The 18,745-nt window shown below is 40.5% G+C and overlaps 2 protein-coding genes across 3 annotated transcripts; both read left to right on the top strand.

Annotated features, from left to right (window-relative positions):
* Positions 1-1,180: 1,180 nt before the first annotated feature.
* Positions 1,181-7,487, top strand: LOC102716780 (sodium/hydrogen exchanger 2-like). The gene is made up of 15 exons (XM_006653982.3): positions 1,181-1,313; positions 1,657-1,883; positions 1,982-2,100; positions 2,956-3,053; positions 3,955-4,014; positions 4,142-4,188; positions 4,271-4,465; positions 4,589-4,635; positions 4,729-4,795; positions 4,991-5,091; positions 5,195-5,296; positions 5,988-6,126; positions 6,223-6,285; positions 6,426-6,509; positions 6,880-7,487. Exons 2-15 carry the CDS (start codon positions 1,710-1,712, stop codon positions 7,219-7,221), a joined length of 1,638 nt encoding a protein of 545 aa, XP_006654045.1. The 5' UTR covers positions 1,181-1,313; positions 1,657-1,709; the 3' UTR covers positions 7,222-7,487.
* A 2,187-nt stretch (positions 7,488-9,674) lies between these two features.
* Positions 9,675-17,051, top strand: LOC102713547 (coiled-coil domain-containing protein SCD2-like). 2 transcript variants are annotated; one of them, XM_015836949.2, is made up of 17 exons: positions 9,695-10,193; positions 10,427-10,596; positions 11,649-11,712; positions 11,970-12,011; positions 12,088-12,141; positions 12,758-12,807; positions 12,898-12,925; positions 13,109-13,186; positions 13,276-13,386; positions 13,474-13,534; positions 13,984-14,097; positions 14,678-14,805; positions 15,327-15,384; positions 16,167-16,208; positions 16,300-16,340; positions 16,466-16,592; positions 16,787-17,051. In XM_015836949.2, the coding sequence occupies exons 1-17, from the start codon at positions 9,777-9,779 to the stop codon at positions 16,906-16,908; spliced, it is 1,707 nt and encodes a 568-aa protein (XP_015692435.2). In that variant the 5' UTR covers positions 9,695-9,776; the 3' UTR covers positions 16,909-17,051. The 2 variants fall into 2 exon arrangements, 1 of the variants encoding a protein (XP_015692435.2); XR_005811764.1 differs by lacking the exon at positions 16,787-17,051 and having other exon boundaries at positions 9,675-10,193; positions 15,327-15,400; positions 16,466-16,516.
* The last annotated feature ends 1,694 nt before the right edge of the window (positions 17,052-18,745 follow it).

Raw genomic sequence — 18,745 nt, 5'->3', positions numbered from 1 at the left:
CCTAAAATTAAAAAAGAGACGACAGACTCCAGCTCAAGACATTATTTTTAAGCCGAATCATACTGAAAACTTACTCCCTATGTTCTTCTTTTGTCTGTAAATAGCAGTGGGCGAGGAACACACAATGAGATGTGATTGTTCAATTTTTTCACTAAAAAAATCAAACGATCGTATTTATAAATAAAAATAATTTATAAACTAAACTTTATAATTTATAAATCAAACTTTTATGTATGTATTTGTAGTGATTTAGAACTTAAAAGTGAAAAATAAAATTTGATAAAAAAAACCTTAAAATTAACTCTAATTTTGGTTATAAGCAAGAGAGAAGAGCCATATACCTTCTCTTTTCATTTTGCCTCTTCCACATGGCAGACATGAATCGTCATCGTCATCCAAACCGATCGCAATCATCCATCCATTCGCAATCTTGGGCTCTCACGGGCAGCATAGACTACTCGCATTTGTGTTCGCTGGTTGAGATTATTCTCAGTTTTCTCCTCGTTTTCAGCACATATTTTTAGAGTTTCTCACGGATGTATTTTATATAAAAAATTATTATAATATTTTTTATAAAAAAAATCATTCATAACAATTAATTTTATCGTTTACGTTATTAAATACTCCCTAAGATAAAATGTTTAATTTTTTCTTGTAATATTTGACCATTTACCTTATTCAAAAATTATGAAATATTATTTATTTTGCTTGCGACTTACTTTATTATAAAAAAGCTTTAAACATAACTTATTATTTTTTATATTTATACTAAATTTATAAATAAGATGAATGATCAAATATTGTTAAAAAATAAACATCTTACCATACGAATCGGAGATAGTAATTATGAAAAAGATCTTTCGTCTTAAATGAACTCAGCTCGCATGACCCCCACACGCCCCATGCCACGTCGGCCTCAGTCTCTCCCCACATCGCAGGCTTAAACAACCAAAACAAAAAAGAAACAGAACCCCCCAGCCATGCCCACTGACACGCGGGCCCCTTACCTCGGGGCCCCACTTGTCATCCTTACGGTGCACCGGCCCACTGCGACGTGGGGCCCGTTTGACCGTTTGGATTTTGTTTATTTCCACCCTCCATTTTCTGATGGTCTCATGGCCAGATGGACGCCACCGTTCCTCCTCACGTCTCTCTCTGAATCTCCCTCTCTCCACGGGAAGCTCAAGCTCGCCTCCAGATTCTTCTTCTTCTTCTTCTTCTTCTTCTTCTTCTTCTTCTTCTGATTCTCTGCAGATCAGGGTGGCCCGGCCGCCTCGTTGAATCTGCATCCGCGGCGTCCGCGGTCCGCCCAGGTGCGCGCGAAGATTTTGATTGGTTTTTTTTTATTTTTTTGGGGCTCCTTTTCTTGAGAGGAGGTGGCGCGGGATCGGTTTGGTTTCTTGATGCTGTGCCTGATCGAAATCGAGAAGTTGGGATGGGTATGAACTGTGTGCAGCTCGTATCTTGTTGCTTTTTGTTCATGAGCAAGACGGGATAAGCTGCGGTTGTTTTGTGCGATTGTGCAGCTTAGTGCTTCGTGGGAAGCTACAGTGCTGAGGCAATAATGGAGAGATCTACTTGAGCTGCTTGCTGCTTGCTTGCAGTGAGCAAATGGTCCACTGGGCATTTGAGAATTGTTCGTTTGGATGCTTGCAGGTCGCTGGGAGCGGAGCGGGAGCTGAGGAGGATCTACTGAGGTGGCGGTCGGGATGGGGCTGGATTTGGGAGCGCTCGTTCTCAAATCCGGCGGGCTGTCGGTGTCGGACTACGACTCGATCGTCGCGATCAACATCTTCGTGGCACTGCTGTGCAGCTGCATTGTGATCGGGCACCTGCTGGAGGGGAACCGGTGGGTCAATGAATCCATCACCGCGCTTGTCATGGTGGGGGGAAATTCTCTGGCCTGCGCACACCAGGTGTTTGTGGTTTTGCCTCGCATGGGTGTGGTTTGAATTTTGCTCTGTTGGGTTGGCGCTTGCAGGGGCTGATCACCGGAGGTGTGATTCTGCTCGTCAGTGGTGGGAAGAACTCACACATTCTTGTGTTCAGTGAGGACCTCTTCTTCATCTATTTGCTTCCACCGATCATATTTAATGCTGGGTGAGCTTTCTGTGTTTCATGTAGCTAGCTCCCAACCGAAATGGAACTGTTTTTTTGTTTTTCTGTACAAGGAAACGTAAAGTCTTGTCTTTGTTTAATTCAGCATTGGCTAAACTTTAATCTTGAGAACAAGATACACACAATAGAATTCAATCGAGAATTTCACATGTTTCAGAAGTATACACATGGTGATATATTTTTTCCATTCTGTATAAATGATATTCATATTTCTTTGAAAATTTATCAAACCCTTGTTTTTAGGATTTCCTCAAACACATGTGATTTTTGAACGTGAAGGTACACTTGTTGAACTGGATGTATGAAATAGTCAACTGCCCATCCATTCCTGTGAAATTATATTGAAAAATTAATTAAACTATCATGTCTGTCCCAAACAATTGTTTTCCCCCTGAATTATGGGCTTGGATTGTATCACAGTAGTACATGGAGCCCTTTTACAATTAGAGGATTTGGTGATGAGTGGATCCAAGTATGTATAATCATCCCTACTTCTTACTGAATGCGAGTAAGCTTGTGAGTATTTTGGATTATTTTGCTTGACCATGCAAGTACAGACTTCATAGAGAATCAGCACCCTTACTCTGCCCTGTTTTGAACCTAGGAAATCGCATGCATTCCTGCAGTAACTGAATTGCTTGATGTGGATTTCCTGTGTATTTCTTTGGATTAGTTAATAAATTTATAATAACATTATAAGGGTCCAGCATTTATATCTTTTATGCAGAAACATGTGTATTTTACTTGCTAAAACATTTGATCCTATCATCGATGTAATAGTCTTAACTTACTTTTTATATAAGTGTAGCTTTTAACTGAAATACATCTACTCTCCAGGTTTCAAGTAAAGAAGAAGCAATTCTTCCGCAATTTTATGACAATTATTTTGTTTGGTGCTGTTGGGACATTGATATCCTTTGTAATAATATCTCTAGGTAAGTTGCTGAATTCTAACCAATTGTATGAACATTTACACCAAAATACAAAAAATCTTGGTGTTTAACATTTGAAACCAAATAAAGATAAGTTAAACATGGGTTAATAGAGTTAAACATCATGTCTAAGCCAATCACTGATACATGATGCATGAAACTTCTACAAAGCAGTACGAATAAGGCAGCTGCAATTTTTTATTCAGTTGTGTAGATGGACTTAAAAAAAGTATGTATTTTAGATGCATGGTTATTTGGGGTACTGTATTCATTACTCAATGAGTCAATGGTACCACCATGGGGTTAAACTACCAGGTGGAGCATGTAAGCTTTATGGACTTTTAGTTTGAAAATGTAGAGCATCAGAAGAATATGAGGATAAGTTTATACTAATATCTTGTCACTCACACTAACAAAAGTGTATAGTTTGTATCAAAGTTGATAAGTATTTCCAGTCCTTACTGACTCCTACAGGTTCACATGGTAGTGACTCAGAACAGAAGCCAAATTTATAATTTCAAACAGATTAGGGTGTGCCCTAGTCTAGATATTTGAAAATTTGTGAAATAAGAAAATGGACGTGTCACACGCTAAATGAAAGGCACCTATTGATTTTGCTGGGCCCACCAAAAAACTCCTGGTGCCTGATGAATTTATGGAACTCATGTGCACACAGGAAACTTCTTTGGCCGTCCCGGCAAAAAATATGCACACAGTAAACAATCTGTCAAACATGATTTGTTCAAAGTATCAAACCTTGCATTTGAACTCATGAGTTTATGGAACTCATATGCACACAGGAAACAATCTAAAAATATGATTTGCTCAAAGTATCATTGCATCCTTCAAATTTGATATGTTGATTTGGCCGCTAAGATTTCTTTTATTCCAATGGATATATCAGGTGCTATGGCATTGTTCAAAAAACTTGACGTTGGTCCACTCCAGCTTGGGGACTATCTTGGTTAGATACTTTAGTCTTGACCTTTCTGCACTTCAAAATTATGAAGCAACTAATTGGACTTTGGGTACCATTGTATACATTGTCATTCTGCTGGGTATTTATCTTTTTCTTTAATCCATATATGCAGCAATTGGGGCGATCTTCTCAGCAACAGATTCTGTTTGCACCTTACAGGTTTTCCATTTAGTTACCTGCCATTATTGTCTTGTAAAATGAAAAAAACACACCATTAAATATACAAATTTGTTACTTCCAGGTGCTTAACCAGGACGAAACGCCCCTACTCTACAGTCTAGTTTTCGGTGAAGGGGTTGTCAATGATGCTACATCTGTTGTGCTCTTTAATGCAATTGAAAACATTGACATTGCTAATTTCGACAGTCTTGTTCTACTAGCGTTCATTGGAAATTTTCTCTACCTATTCTTCACCAGTACCCTTCTTGGAGTAGTTGTAAGTCTCTTTGTTTTAGACATGCTCTGCTGATCTTTCTTCTTTCCATTTGCTAAGCCTTATTTCCTGATGATTTATCTGTCCATGTCTTTTTGGACTAACTGCTGGTACTCACTTTGGCAGGCTGGGTTGCTTAGTGCCTATATTATCAAGAAACTAGGTTTTGCCAGGTCTGCTTTGATATGATTTTGTCACACAACAAAGTATTTTTATTTTTTTTACATAGATATGAAAATCTGTGGAAAGCTTGTGGTGTTATGCAGACACTCAACGGACAGAGAAGTTGCTATCATGATACTCATGGCGTACCTTTCATATATGCTGTCGATGGTGAGTGCCTATAAACTATAAGAACTTCAAAATAAGCAAATTTCTATGTCAAATTATTTCAGAGATTTATCAATTATCACATCATATCCATATAATACTAAGAGTAAATAATTTGGCAATGTTTTCTCACTTTGCACCAGCATTTTCCGAACTGAATGATATTGCTATTTTCCTGATCCTTTCATATAATTCCAGCTGCTAGATCTGAGTGGCATCCTCACTGTTTTCTTCTCCGGAATAGTAATGTCACATTACACTTGGCATAATGTGACAGAAAGCTCTAGGATTACTACCAAGTATGTACTGTCTGATAATCAGTGTTACTGGCAACCATTGTGGTTTATTTTATATGAAATATTTTGTTATATGGCTTCCTGATATACTTCATTCGTTTTGTAGGCACACTTTTGCAACTTTATCTTTCATTGCTGAAATTTTTCTATTTCTCTATGTTGGGATGGATGCACTGGACATTGAAAAATGGAAATTAGCTAGCAGCAGGTGTGTTTTTGTCCATGAATAATTTATAAAGTTTCTGCTGTGTGTACATTATTTTCCCAGCTATGTGCAACAAACTTCATGTATAAGTAAAAGATGAGGCCCATAATCCGATGATTCGGTTTGGATAATCTGGTGTAGTGTGTTATTCATTGGTGGGATCCACAGTCAGAATAAAAACAAGTGATTGTGTTCTCTGATCCATTCTCTCCTATCTGCCAAGGACCTCACCTGCTGCCCCTTCCATTTGTTGAAAGGCTTGATGAAGTTTCTTTGTTTTTTGCTTTGGTTCAAACAACAGATTCGCTTTGCTTTTTTTGTCTGAATTCTAAAACCTTATTCAAGTCCCCACCGGTAATGCTTTGAACAATTGCCTCCATGAACCTTTTCCATCACACTAGGGATGCTGTAATTTGCTCAGTTTCTGCTTAGATTGATGGTTCTGTCAGCTGACTTAAGTATTCTATGTGTGGATGGTTCTGTTGTTGATGAGAGAAAGTCAACACCTTTTATTTTTCAGTTTGGAGAAGTCTGCAAAGAACATTTTCAAGCTTCTATTAGTTGTTGTTTGGCATGGTGGATACTGTTGAATACAGGTTCACAACAGCATCTGCATTGCATGTCTTGCCCATGTTTTTCTCTGAACATAACTATGTTACGTGACTAATTTAAATCTGTTTCCCTTATGATGCAGTCCTAAGAAACCAATTGCTTTAAGTGCAACTATATTGGGCTTGGTTATGGTTGGAAGAGCAGCATTTGTATTCCCTTTGTCTTTCTTATCCAATCTAAGTAAAAAAGAGACACGCCCAAAGATCTCCTTCAAGCAGCAAGTTAGTATTGACCTTTTTTTATGCCTATGTACTTCACTTTGTTTTCCTCCTGAAAACAGGAGGTAAGCAGCTAACTATGATGGGATTATTATTTAGGTAATCATATGGTGGGCAGGTCTCATGAGAGGAGCAGTGTCAATAGCACTTGCATATCACAAGGTGATGCTTGATGCTTACTCATAGGAACTAAAAACCTGCCTCTCTGAAAATGATTTGTAACCACTACAGCAATATTTGTCCAAACTTTCTTTTTATTATCTACATGGTCTAATGTGTAACATTCTGATAAACCTTTGCAGTTCACCGCATCTGGTCATACTGAATTGCGAATTAATGCTATCATGATCACCAGCACAGTCATTGTTGTGCTGTTCAGCACAATGGTAAGGATGATATGCCTTCTCTCCATTGTTTTCTTGGATGGTTATTTTCTGCTCAGCAGGTGTATTTCTAGTGATCTGTTGTTAGATATGTGCAGTTTTGTTCGTGCTTGCTATATATTGTTCAGCCAATAATCAATAGGTTATATGAGAATTAGCAATCTTAATGTAGTATTGCTCATTTCTTTATATGATGCTTACAGATTAAGTGAAATATCCATGAACAATGCAGTCATATGAGGATTATCGATGTATATGATCCTGTTTGATCTAGAAAAGAAGTGATGTCATACAATTTTGTTTCCATCGTGAACAAAGAAAATAATCAAATTAATCACTTTGCTAATGTATACATCATCAATACTTGGTTCAGGTTTTTGGTTTTCTTACCAAGCCTCTGCTCAATCTCCTCATCCCACCAAGGCCTGACATGGCAGCTGATCTCTCAAGCCAGTCAATCATAGACCCACTTCTTGGAAGCTTGCTGGGGTCTGCTGACTTTGATGTAGGTCAGGCCTCCCCTCAGAACAACCTTCAGCTTCTTCTCACCATTCCAACTCGCTCCGTTCATCGCGTGTGGCGCAAGTTTGATGACAGATTTATGCGCCCGGTGTTCGGGGGCCGAGGCTTTGTTCCATTTGTTCCTGGTTCACCGGTGGAGAGGAGCACCCATGGATCTCAACTGGGTACTGTGACTGAGGCTGAACATAGTTGAGCTTAAGGTTCTGAAGGTGTAAACATTTCTGTAAATTTTCACAGACCACTCAATTTTGTTCCTGGATACCATTTGTGTATTGCTGTCATATCTGGTGCAGATAGTTTGTGTAGAACGACGTATTTAAGCTGTTATAGGTTCTTTTTGGAAGCCATTGTTCCAAGTGTATAATTCATCTGTAAATTTAAATGTTGTCCATAGAGAATAAACACATGCTTTGTATTGGTTATATTGGATTTGTAGAAAGTACTTCCTCTTTACGAAATGAAGTTGCCATAGTTCTAAGGAACGGTCAAGTTTGTTCTTGGAGTTTAAATCTTTGATGCACTTCCAATTTTTCTATCTGCTTGCATGAGTAGCAATGAGTAGTCACTTATAACACATCAGTCTTGAGTGTGAGAGGTTCACGGTGGAGCAAGCTGACAATGATACACATGTTGGTCCATAGGCTCGTCTCTAAAAGCATTCACAGTGTAGGGACGTAGTGAGTGCAGGGATGTAGTGAGTCACCACGTTGCGTTCACCGTGGAGGTGAGAAAGGGTGGGATGAGTAGCTTCACTAGGACACACATTTTTTGCAGGACACGGTTGTCTAGAGCAGGGCAGGGGGTAGGGGCATGGCGGGGATACGCATTGGGCGGATGCGTCACCCTACCACGTGCCGAGGCTGCTCTGCGCGGTGGTCATTGTCGACTAGGATCTAACCCGAGCTATTCCGCTAGATTTACACCGTGGACCTCGCTGTCATCCCTGGATCTAACGAGCTCATTGGATTTCCCCGCTATGTGGCTCTACGCCATCGAGCTTGTTCGCATAGGCCAGATCTAGTTAGCTTGAGCCTAAATTTGACAGGCTGATGTTGAACTCGGTGTTATTCTAGACCCACTCATCGCTGAAGAGAAGTAACGGAGGAAAGGGGAGGATAGTCCAGGTGAACAAGTATGGTGGAGAGGAGTGGTTTTATATTAGTTTGTGGATTTTGAGTCATTTAGTGTAAAATTTTGGACCTTTATATAAACTGACAGAAGTATCATGACTAAAATAGAAAAATGATAAGGACTAACATATAAACTTGAAGGTACTAGTTGAGATAATTGCACTGTAAGATATCTAATTTTTATATGAATGGTTTAAGCCTACGTTACTCCATAGCATATTGAGACTATTCGATAGGGATACCTGCATTATAAATGCCCTAAGAGAGTATTGACTATGTGACAGCACATGCCCCAACTCGAAATGTTACGTGCACACACAATAGTAGGCTTAAGTAGCAATAGTGCAACATTAATTTTTGTTCTTTTTATTTTGTATCTATATGTGTTTAGATTATATAATATTTTAACTTCTAAGCCATGTCTTCTGCAATTCGATTACATAAAACAGAGTAAATTATGGTTCATATATTTTGTTGCCTAAGTTTCACTTAAGATCACCCATAAACTTATCATCTTTTTTGTTTTGAATAGGGTAAATTTATCATTATTACTGTTTGGAACACCCCAAACTTTTTATTGAGTACTCCCTCTTATTTTTTTATATGACGTTGGTTAGTTCAAATATTTAAACATGGAGGGAGTACATATCAACTACCTTAAACACATTGGCTTCGATACACTCGTGCAATTCAAATATTTGCTGAAAGAAGGTTAGATATGATAGTGGTCTACTTTACAACAATGGTAAATTTATCTGGTTCAAAATAAAAGAATATGTTTAAAGGCACTTCAAAGTAAAACTTGAATAATAAAAGGTGGTCCAAAGTACAATTTATGCTATAAAATATAAATCTGGCTGTGAAAAACATAAAAATAAAGAAAAAGAATCACAAGGTCCTTCCAATAATCAAACACTTAATGTTGCCGATGAACATAATGGTGGTGAGAATCAGCTAGAAAATATTATGGAGAAAGTTCTTACTGAGAACACAAATGATCAACATATGAGCAGGTAGATAATTATGGACTCGCAAAGATTTCCACGTAACACTAAAATAGTACTCCCTTTATTTCACAATACAAGACTTTCTAATCTTGACTATGATTCATATGGATGCCAATAAATATAAACATATATATAAATTATATATATTCATCAATTGATGAATTTAAATAAGGCTAAAAAGTCTTTCAATATGAAACGGATATAGCCCTATTACTAATACATTTTGCTTATAACTTAAATTTTATATATTTGTGTAAATTTTTTAAATAATACGAATGGTGACAAAAAGTTAATGACCTCATGATACTGAATGAGTGATGTTTTTAAGTGAAGATTTGGACGGGGTTTTCGCAATTTTTCCAAAGTGAAAGCAGATCCGAGCTCGCAGATTCTTGGCCACAGAAGATCCCGGTCCCGCTCCCGTGTCCTCCTCCCCTCGAAACTCGAGACCGTTACGTTCCCCGCCTCCGCCTCCAACGGAAACCACCACCTCCCATTCCTCCACCTCCACTTCCTCTCCCTCTCCCCCCTCTCTCTCTCGCCCGCGACGAATCGGAGGAGGGGATCGCGACGCAGGCAGGGAGAGGCTGCCTTCCCGATCGCACGCGGCGATGGATCGGCTGTCGCGGCCGGCAAGCCCGGCGGGCGGGTACGCGAGGAGGGGCGGCGGGGCGTACGCGCACCACCACGGCGGCGGCGGCTCGGCGCAGACGTCGCCGCCTGGCGGGGGGTCGCCGACGGCGTCGCCCGTCCACCGCCACGCGCGGGCGGGGTCGCTCGGGGGCGCCGGGGCCGCGTCGACCGTCGGGCGGAGGGGGTCGCGCGCGCACAACACCGCCGCGCGGGCCGCGGCGCAGAGGCTCGCGCGGGTCATGGCGTCCACCGACGGCGCGGGGGGTGGAGGCGGCGGGGGCGGAGGGGGAGACGGCGGCAGCGGCAGCGACGACGACGAGTACGAGCTCTCGGGCCCGCCCATCGAGCTCTCCTCCACCCCCCGGCGCACCGCCACCCGCTCCCCTTCCCCCTCGGTAACCGCAACCCATTCCCCCATTTCACTCCATCACCCAGCGGCATTCAATCGCCAATCCTGCATACCTAATTTTTTTCCCCTAATAATTCAAATCAGCCTGCTAATTTGTGATTTTACACCACGCATTCGTGTGTTTCCGATGATGATTTGGTGTCGTTTGTTACTTGTGATTACCAATGGGGAATGGTGCTATGCGTGCTAAGCGGTGGCATGTAATTGTGTGCATTTTAGATAGGTCGTTACCTTGCGGATCAGACACAAGTGAACCGACCGCCGTCGCTGACGAACCGATACACGGCTGGGAAGTCGGTTCCAATGATACCATCAATCAAGCAGCAGACCCGGCCAGCGACGAGCGGTGCAGGGTTGGAGTCCCCCGTGGTAAACCGGCGGGAGCAGAGGTAAGGATTTCCGTGCTCTCATGTTTCAGGTGTTGCGCATGGCAAATTTCATACTGCATTGTTTGAATTGCTTGATATATAGCTTCCCTTTACTCAGTTCAGTATGGCTATGCATTCCTTTTTTTTTTCTTTTTTGGCTGGGCCGACCAATTCTATTTATATTGGGGAAAATGGGTTACAAGATACAAATTGCATCGACAGGACGCTGTCGAAACCTGAGAGAGCCTAGGAGCAAGCTCCTGACTTAGAACAGGGTACTACTCAATAAGGTTTTTGAACATCCCAGCTTCTTTCCAAATGGAAATTTCATCCTTGATATCCGCGAACAGGTGGACTGCTGTGCTTGTTTTCTGATCAAACACTCTTGTATTAAGTTCCTTCCAAATGAGTATGGCTATGCATTCAAAAGGATGCTAATAACATGTCCTATGTAATAAATTCGTATGCCATGTATGGTACTGTGCTACTGCCTGCTCCTTTTGTTTGAGACTATAGCTTATATACCACATATTTGTGAGATGTCTTCATTTAATCAGCACAGAAATTGAACTGCAGAGCAAAGCAATAGATTGTATTGTCATTTTGTTGTTCAATGGAAATTTGATGAATTTGTTCTTTTGCTAATTTTATGTTGTAAGTGCTATATTATCATGATCTTTTGAATGGATATAACATCTGTAAATGTTGATTAATATGTTTTGCATTGGGAAGTTACCCTAAATGCTGCTACCTATCGTCATCTATATAAATTTAAGAGTAAATTTCTTCATAGATGTGTATCCAAGTTGTTGCTTTGGAGTAAATAAAATATAACAAGGCTGGAATAGTATCAAGTTAAATGGCAAATGTAGAAATGTAGAAACAGAAACTTGTTACAAAATACATGCATGTGCTACTCCAAGTAGTTCAGCTACTAACAATTAATGTGTTTTTTCCCTCAACTTTCGGAAGTCGTTTGTGTTGTTAATTAACAGCAAGTACCTGAGTATTTGTTTCCTTTTGAATATTATTTTTGCATCACTAATAAGTAATATAGGCTACATCATCCTTAGGAGATCAGTTGATCTAGGAAGCTCTCTGAGAGCACGGCGGACCTCTTCTTCTCTTCATGATGAGGTGATTTCTGCCATGAACAAAATTTTGAATATTAATGCTAGAAAGTGCAGAACATCCTATATACTACTTGAGATTGTCCTGTAATATGAATTCGATCTCTTCTACACTTCAGTCCTTATGCCCAAATGTAATATGACTGCTGTATGGACTTCATTCTACAGCTGCCAAAAATCTCAAAACAGCTGTCTTCCTCTACTTTAAGATCGACCTTTCTTATATAAAACGCTCCTGTTATTATTTTTATGCTTCCTTTGCAGATTAACACCCTCCAAGTGGAAAATGACAGCATGTATGAAAAAGTGAGATGAAATCACAATTTTGGATTTAATTTCTGTACTTTAATTTGTTAGAAACACTCAAACATGCATCTTTCAGTTTAACCTTGCAGAAGAAAGGAGTGAGGATGGAGATGTTAAGTCCATGCACATGGTAAGACATGCTTATTTTTGTGATAAAATTCTAAATTTAACATACCTTCTGAAGTAACTTGATTTGATCACCGTATTTTTCTGTTAGCTTTTAACTTTCGAGAGCTGTGGCAGCATAATCCATTTGGATTATGTGATTTTTTTGGCTAGCCCCTCTTAATCTGTTCCGTATTTTCAGCATTGGAATTTTGACTCCTTTTTAAGTTTACTAATATTGGTTTTGGGGAAACAACACTGTAATAGCAAAGAGGGCAAGGACATCCAAAGTTTGCATATTTGACCTTAATTTATTGTCTTCAACAAGAGAATCATTCTGTATGTCCCTTCTAGCACTCCGATCAATGGCTTGACAGTAAAAGACCCAGAAGGAGGCCAGAACAACCAGCAGCTTGGGTGCTTCAACTGTCTGGGAGGAACAGTTGCCATTCAGCAGACCTATCAAGCTGATAGCTGTACAGCAGCAGAAGATTAGTTCTAGTCTAAATCTGCAAAATTTATTGACTAATTCCTGTTTTATATGCCCTTTTGCATCGAAGTATCTTCTTGCATTTTTATGTCACTTGCATTGTTTGATGTCCATACTTTGTTTCAACCAATCTCTGACGTTCACATTTCAGGCTGCTGTTATTGCTGATGCCATAGAACCAGAGGCCAATCTAATCAGCAGGTGTATAGTTTAACAAGACACACATCTTCTTGTTATATATTTATATTTGGATTGCTTCACATTTTAAACTATGTTTCTGTCTTGACTCAGAAAGGATGCAGCGCTAGAACAAAGAAAGGTAGGTTTTTGCATGAAGATTCACCTTTTCAAATTTGAGGGAACAATTTAAAATGAAAGTTGTTTTTCCTATTAGAGCTTCATTTTTATGAATTGTTCTGCACCAATAGTGTTGAGTTCATGTGCTTTCGGATGAGCAAATTTTTGTTTACTAACTCTTTCCGAAGATCTGTTGTGCTCTTAGGCTGCATTGAGAATTGCTTCAAGAAGGTCTAACAGTGCTAGCTGTGATGAAATCACAACCCTTCGGTCAGAAGCAAAGGTGGAGTTTCACCATGTGGTTACTTATTGCTGAATGAACTTCCCAGAGTTGTATTTTGCAAACTGAACTTTATTTATGCTGTTGGGTAGGCTGCCAATTCTGTAGCTAGATCTGCATCGCAGCGCCTAAAGAGTACTGGATCAGACATAAGATCTCTCCAGGGAGCAACCAACAGAATGGTCCTGTCTCAAGAAGAGATGGTGAGTATGTTTGCCTCCCTATTTATACTTTGGCATTTCTTAGCCAATGGATATATCATTAAAACTGTTTATGAAAATCCTTTTTAGGAGGAGGTGGTTCTAAAGAGATGTTGGCTCGCTCGCTACTGGAAACTATGTGTTAGACTAGGTATTGAGATACTTCATGCTGCTAACACTTGTTTATAAAGTTGGTGTATTTCTTCTGCTGTATATTTAAACTAATTCTGAAATGTTTGTACTATGTAGAGATTCTATCAGTACAATACAAAAATAAAAAGGGAGTAAGAAAATTTGTAAAATTTTAAATAGAGTTAAACTGTAAGACTGAAAGAATCAAATATATGCATTATTGCCCTTGCCTGTTCTGTTCTTTTAAATTGATATGCAAAAGATTGCATAATTCTTTGGATAGTTTGCCTTGAAAAATATTCTGCTTGCTAGTTCTATGCACCTTGTCAAATAACTAAATTTAGTAAGTATATTTGGAAATTATTGTCTTTCAGTATGTTTTCCTTTTCAGGCAGTCAATTGTTTCAAAATAAATTTGATGTTTACATTTTCTCTGGCTAGCTAAACTGAGTTTATCTTTTCTGTTAGATATACATTCAGATATTGCTGAAGAAAAACAAGATTACTGGTCATCATTTGCACCACTTTCCCTTGAAGTTGTCCTGTCAATTGGGCAAAAAGCTAGAGATGGAACATTGTCAGGTCAGGTTCCTTATCAAAGACTATCTTTTGTGAAGATGTTGATTCAAGTTTCTCATGTTCGGTTACTTTGCAAGTGCTTTGATTATAACGAATTGCTATCTTATGGGCGTTGAAATAAGGCCCAAACTATCACCGTTCATGACACTTCATAGCTTAGATTGAGAAAAAAAACCTTATGCACGATTTTCTCAGATAAAATGTCAAGACTTAGTGCCAAAATCTATAATAGAATAAAGCTATGCTTTAACTTCAGTAGGTCAAATAGCTGGTAATAGTTTCAATAAATCTACAGGATGTACTTGAGTTGTTCAAAGTCGACTGTCTATTCTTTGATATTTAATTTGTGGTTGCAACAGAGGAGGATTGCCACTTTAAATTTTGCACTATGCAACTTCTGAATGATTCCAAGGACTTCTGTCCCCTAAAATTCTCATCAAGAGAGTTGATATTTTATATATTCCCTTCATTTTCATAATGACGTCACCAGATGAAGAATCATTCTTTTGAAGTGCACATAGCTCATAAATTCATCATTTTAATCACAACATATCTGCTCTACAAATTGTTCGTATGTTATCAGATAATGCTGACATGGAGACCAGAAGTAAAATGTCTGATGCAAGTCACTTGAATGATATGACTGGAGATGGAAATATTGAGAACATGCTTTTAGTTGAGAGGGGACTACGTGAATTAGCTTCACTCAAGGTTTCTCTTGCTATTTATTATTTTGGTATCCATCTACTATATATCTTTCTTTTGGAGGATATGTGATACCACATGATCTTTTTTCTCATCTTTTATTACCTTTCTGTTCATAAATTTGCATTGAGAATTTTCTAGAATGTGAAAGTTATCTTCTGTCAATTCTCATTTTTCTCAAAAAAAAAATCAATTCTCATGTTGGTCTAGTAAGTTTTTGCAAAATATTGGTTTGCTTTCTCAGTCGCATCAGGTGGTACGGAAACTACAATTCATTATTAATGTGTCACCCTTTTTTTGTAATTAGTGAAATGCAAAAGGACTTATAAAACTTCAAAATGCTACTATACTACTCCGTGCGGAGTATTAATATAACATTAGATTGAGTAGCTATGTGCCATTTGGAGTATATATCAGATGCGATATATGTCTGGATTTTCTTTTAAATATTCTCACGAAATGGAAGAGAATTATATTTGCTTTCTCATTTGGGTTGCAGTCTTAATAGTTTAATGTCCCCTTTGAAGGTAGAGGATGCCATCATGCTTGCTTTAGCAGAACATCGACGCATCAAACCTCTCTCAGGTGGCTTCTCCAAAATGTACTCATTTCTTATTCTTTTATCTTGTAATCTTTACGTTGTATGACATTTCCCGGGCCTCTGACCTCAATATTTTTCAATATCTATCAAGATGAACTCATAAAATATGTTCTTTTTCTCAACAATCAGTACATAGGGAATATATGTGAGCCTCACTGTGAGGGTGCCAACAGTTCTTGATGTTTAATGCATAACATAACTTGTGATTTTGAAAGCTTGGTTGTACCAGATCCCTTTATGATGAGAAGTGACATGCTGACTGATTGTGACACCATGAAAAACCTTGATTACAAGATAACTCATTTAATGCAGATGTAGCATATGAAATAACTTCACAACAAAATTTTAGATAAATTTTTATTTTAAGTTCAGCTGTTTAGTTCAATGATCTCTGTTCATATGCTGAAGAATTGCAGTTTATTGTGATTAGAACTGCTTCATAGAATCATCCCTGCACAAGTCACCTAGAGTCCCAAAGAATTTTGGTGCTATATTGACCAACATTATCTATGTGCTATATGGATGGAACTCACTTAGTGTAGTTATTGCTATATGGAAGCCACTACGTGATGCCATATAATCACCTTTTTTTTCACATCGTTAGATGGTGCTTTGGTGCACCGTATCTTCTTTTTGTTGGATTATGCACTTCTCAATGACATCTACAACTTCTGGTCCACATATCGCAACTGTATTACACACATCAATGGCTTGCAGCTATGCATGACGTCTAGTTTTATTATGACTAAGCATCCAATCACTACAGGCCCAGCTTCTTCTGAAGGTCAGAACCCTACAGAGTCCTTGGGTTAGTTCCTCTAATTTTCCTTTTTACATCCATGGCATGTGATCAACACTATAAGTTCACTTTACTAATTATGTGTTGTAACTGGTCGTAGAGTTAAGCGAGGAAGAGCAGGATGATGTACGGTTCAAGCAGGTAAAAAAACAAACTAGCATCCTTATTTTGCTTAAACCAAAATCTCTCATTCGATGTGATGCTGCACAAAATTAGCCTTCGGGCAGAACTGTCCAAGTCTCCAAGAACTTACGAATACATGGCAGGCATGGTTAACCTACTTCTGGAGGCGAGCCAAAAACCATGACATAGAAGAAGATATAGCGGATGAGCGGCTACAGTTTTGGATAGAACAAGGCAACCATCCAGTTGGTACAATCGATGTCATAGAAGGTAACCTCCCTCTCTGAAAGTTGATCAGACCCTTAGTTTCAAACACGCATTACTGTCATCCTTTGCACTGTCTTGTACTAACTATACTTGTTATATCATTTTCTTTATCTGATGCTTCTCTAAAAACATTCCATGAAAGCCAATAGTCTTTTAACGGCCCAACCTTTTGTTGTCTGCAAAATTATGTAAACAAGTTGAGAGAGGACTTAATGAGCTGAAGAAGCTGGGAATCGAGTCTCAGCTGTGGGAAGCGACCAGGAGATCTCTCGACGATGACTTTAGCAATCACGGGAGCCCAACCGGATCAGAAATTTAGCCGACACAATAATGCAACGAGGCCTGGTGCCAATTTTGTTTTGTCACTGGTCCTAGAGCCTCAGTAGTGTCCTGTTTTTGCGCAATTTGTTTATATATCATGCAAACGTTTTGATCGGAACACGAACTAATTCTCTCCTGGAATCCCTCCTTTTAAAATTTTCTGTTATGTTTAATCTATTCTGTTAAAGCAAAAGGGATGGATTAATCATGGAATCCTCTGTATGCTGCGTTGTCGATTGCATGGTCTGCTCAGCTGCAACAAGATGTGTGCAGTCACTGGCTGCTTGGTTCCTATCCTTTTGCTTTTGCAACGGTGCTTCTATTCTTTCAAGGAGCAGAGGAGAGAGCAAAGCAAAGTCACCATTCTGATCCTGCATTGCACATCACAAACTGCAAAAACTTTGCAGTTTTGCACTACACTTGCCTTGTTGCACGCCATGTCCACTGGGCCACCCCTCCCGCCGCCGGCGAGCCCGTGCGGCGGCGGCGCCGGCACACGGCAGTGCGTCGCGGCGGCGGCTGCCGCGGTCGCCGCGTGCCTCGCGCCGCTGGCCGTGCTCCTGGCGGTGCTCGTCCTCGCGCCGTCGCTGCTGCCGCGGCTCCTCCTCCGGCCGCACCACGTCGTCCCCTACGTCGCCTCCGCCGAGCTCCGCCTCCTCGCCTTCGACGCCGCGGCGTCCACCGTGGCGTACAACCTCTCGGCGACGCTCCGGTTCGACGGCGCCCCGGGCGGCCTCTACGCGTGGCGGTGCACGTCGCTCCGGGCGGCGCCGTCGTACGCCGGGCAGCGGCTCGGCGGCGCCGCGGCGCTCCCGGGGATCACGCGGCGCGGCGCCGGCGCCGGCGACGCGCGCGCGGCGGCGTGGGCGGGGACGCAGCGCGTGCCGGCCGGCCGCCGCGCCCGCGCCGTGGCGGCCGCGCTCGCGCGGGACAGGGCCGAGGGGTGGTACGCCGTCAGGTTGGGCGTCGCCACCGTGCAGGACGGCGCCGAGAGCGACTTCGCGTGCGTGCTCACCTTCCCGGCCGCCTCGGTGGCGCGCAACGGGAGCGCCTCGGCGGCGTTCGCCGGCGGCCGGTGCGTCGACGCCGTGCCCGGCGAGATCTAGCCTCCTAATTGCTAGGACTTCGTGGCATCCTCTCCCATTTTTTCCTTTTCTTCTCTTCTCTTCTTTGCTTCTCGCATCTGTTCTGAGCCACCGTGGTGGATGTAATGTAATTTCCGTGCGTTGTACACACGGCAGCACAGCAGTGGCAAAACTCGAGCTTGCAAGAGCGTGGGAGTTCAAGGTCCTGTGGTTCATGGATGGAATGTCATGCATCCATGTACTGATGTACGGCAACGGCAGCTTTGCTTGCGGGCTTGCGGTGCACGGCTAACACCATTAGCCCGTCGCGTACATCATCGAGTCGGTAGCGGTCCAAGCGTGTGGGAAAAAAAAATCAAACAACATGGGGGTGATTGTTTGTCACATAAAAAGTCAGGATATTTGCAAAAAAAAAAAGATAAAATTTTTATATACATATTTTAACGATATAAAAATTCAAGATTGGAAAATAAACGTTGGTGAAAAAAACATAAAAACGACTCCAAATTTAAGGTTGAGAAATTCAAATTTTGGCTTATACGTATAAACAGAAGCGAAAAGACGAGGTGCTATTTGCAAACAAAATACAATTTATAAATAAAAATTTTCTAGCGATCTAAAAGTCAAGACTAAAAGATAAATTACAATGAAAAAATCCTAAAATAAACTTCAAATTTAATACTCCCCAATGCGATAATATAAAATATAACTATATTTTTTATGTTCTGTAACATGTAACATAAGGCGTGC

Source organism: Oryza brachyantha, chromosome 5, assembly GCF_000231095.2.
Source record: "Oryza brachyantha chromosome 5, ObraRS2, whole genome shotgun sequence".
Classification (NCBI taxonomy): domain Eukaryota; kingdom Viridiplantae; phylum Streptophyta; class Magnoliopsida; order Poales; family Poaceae; genus Oryza; species Oryza brachyantha.
The sequence above is the reverse complement of the archived record's forward strand: the minus strand, read 5'-3'. Positions and strand labels throughout refer to the sequence as shown.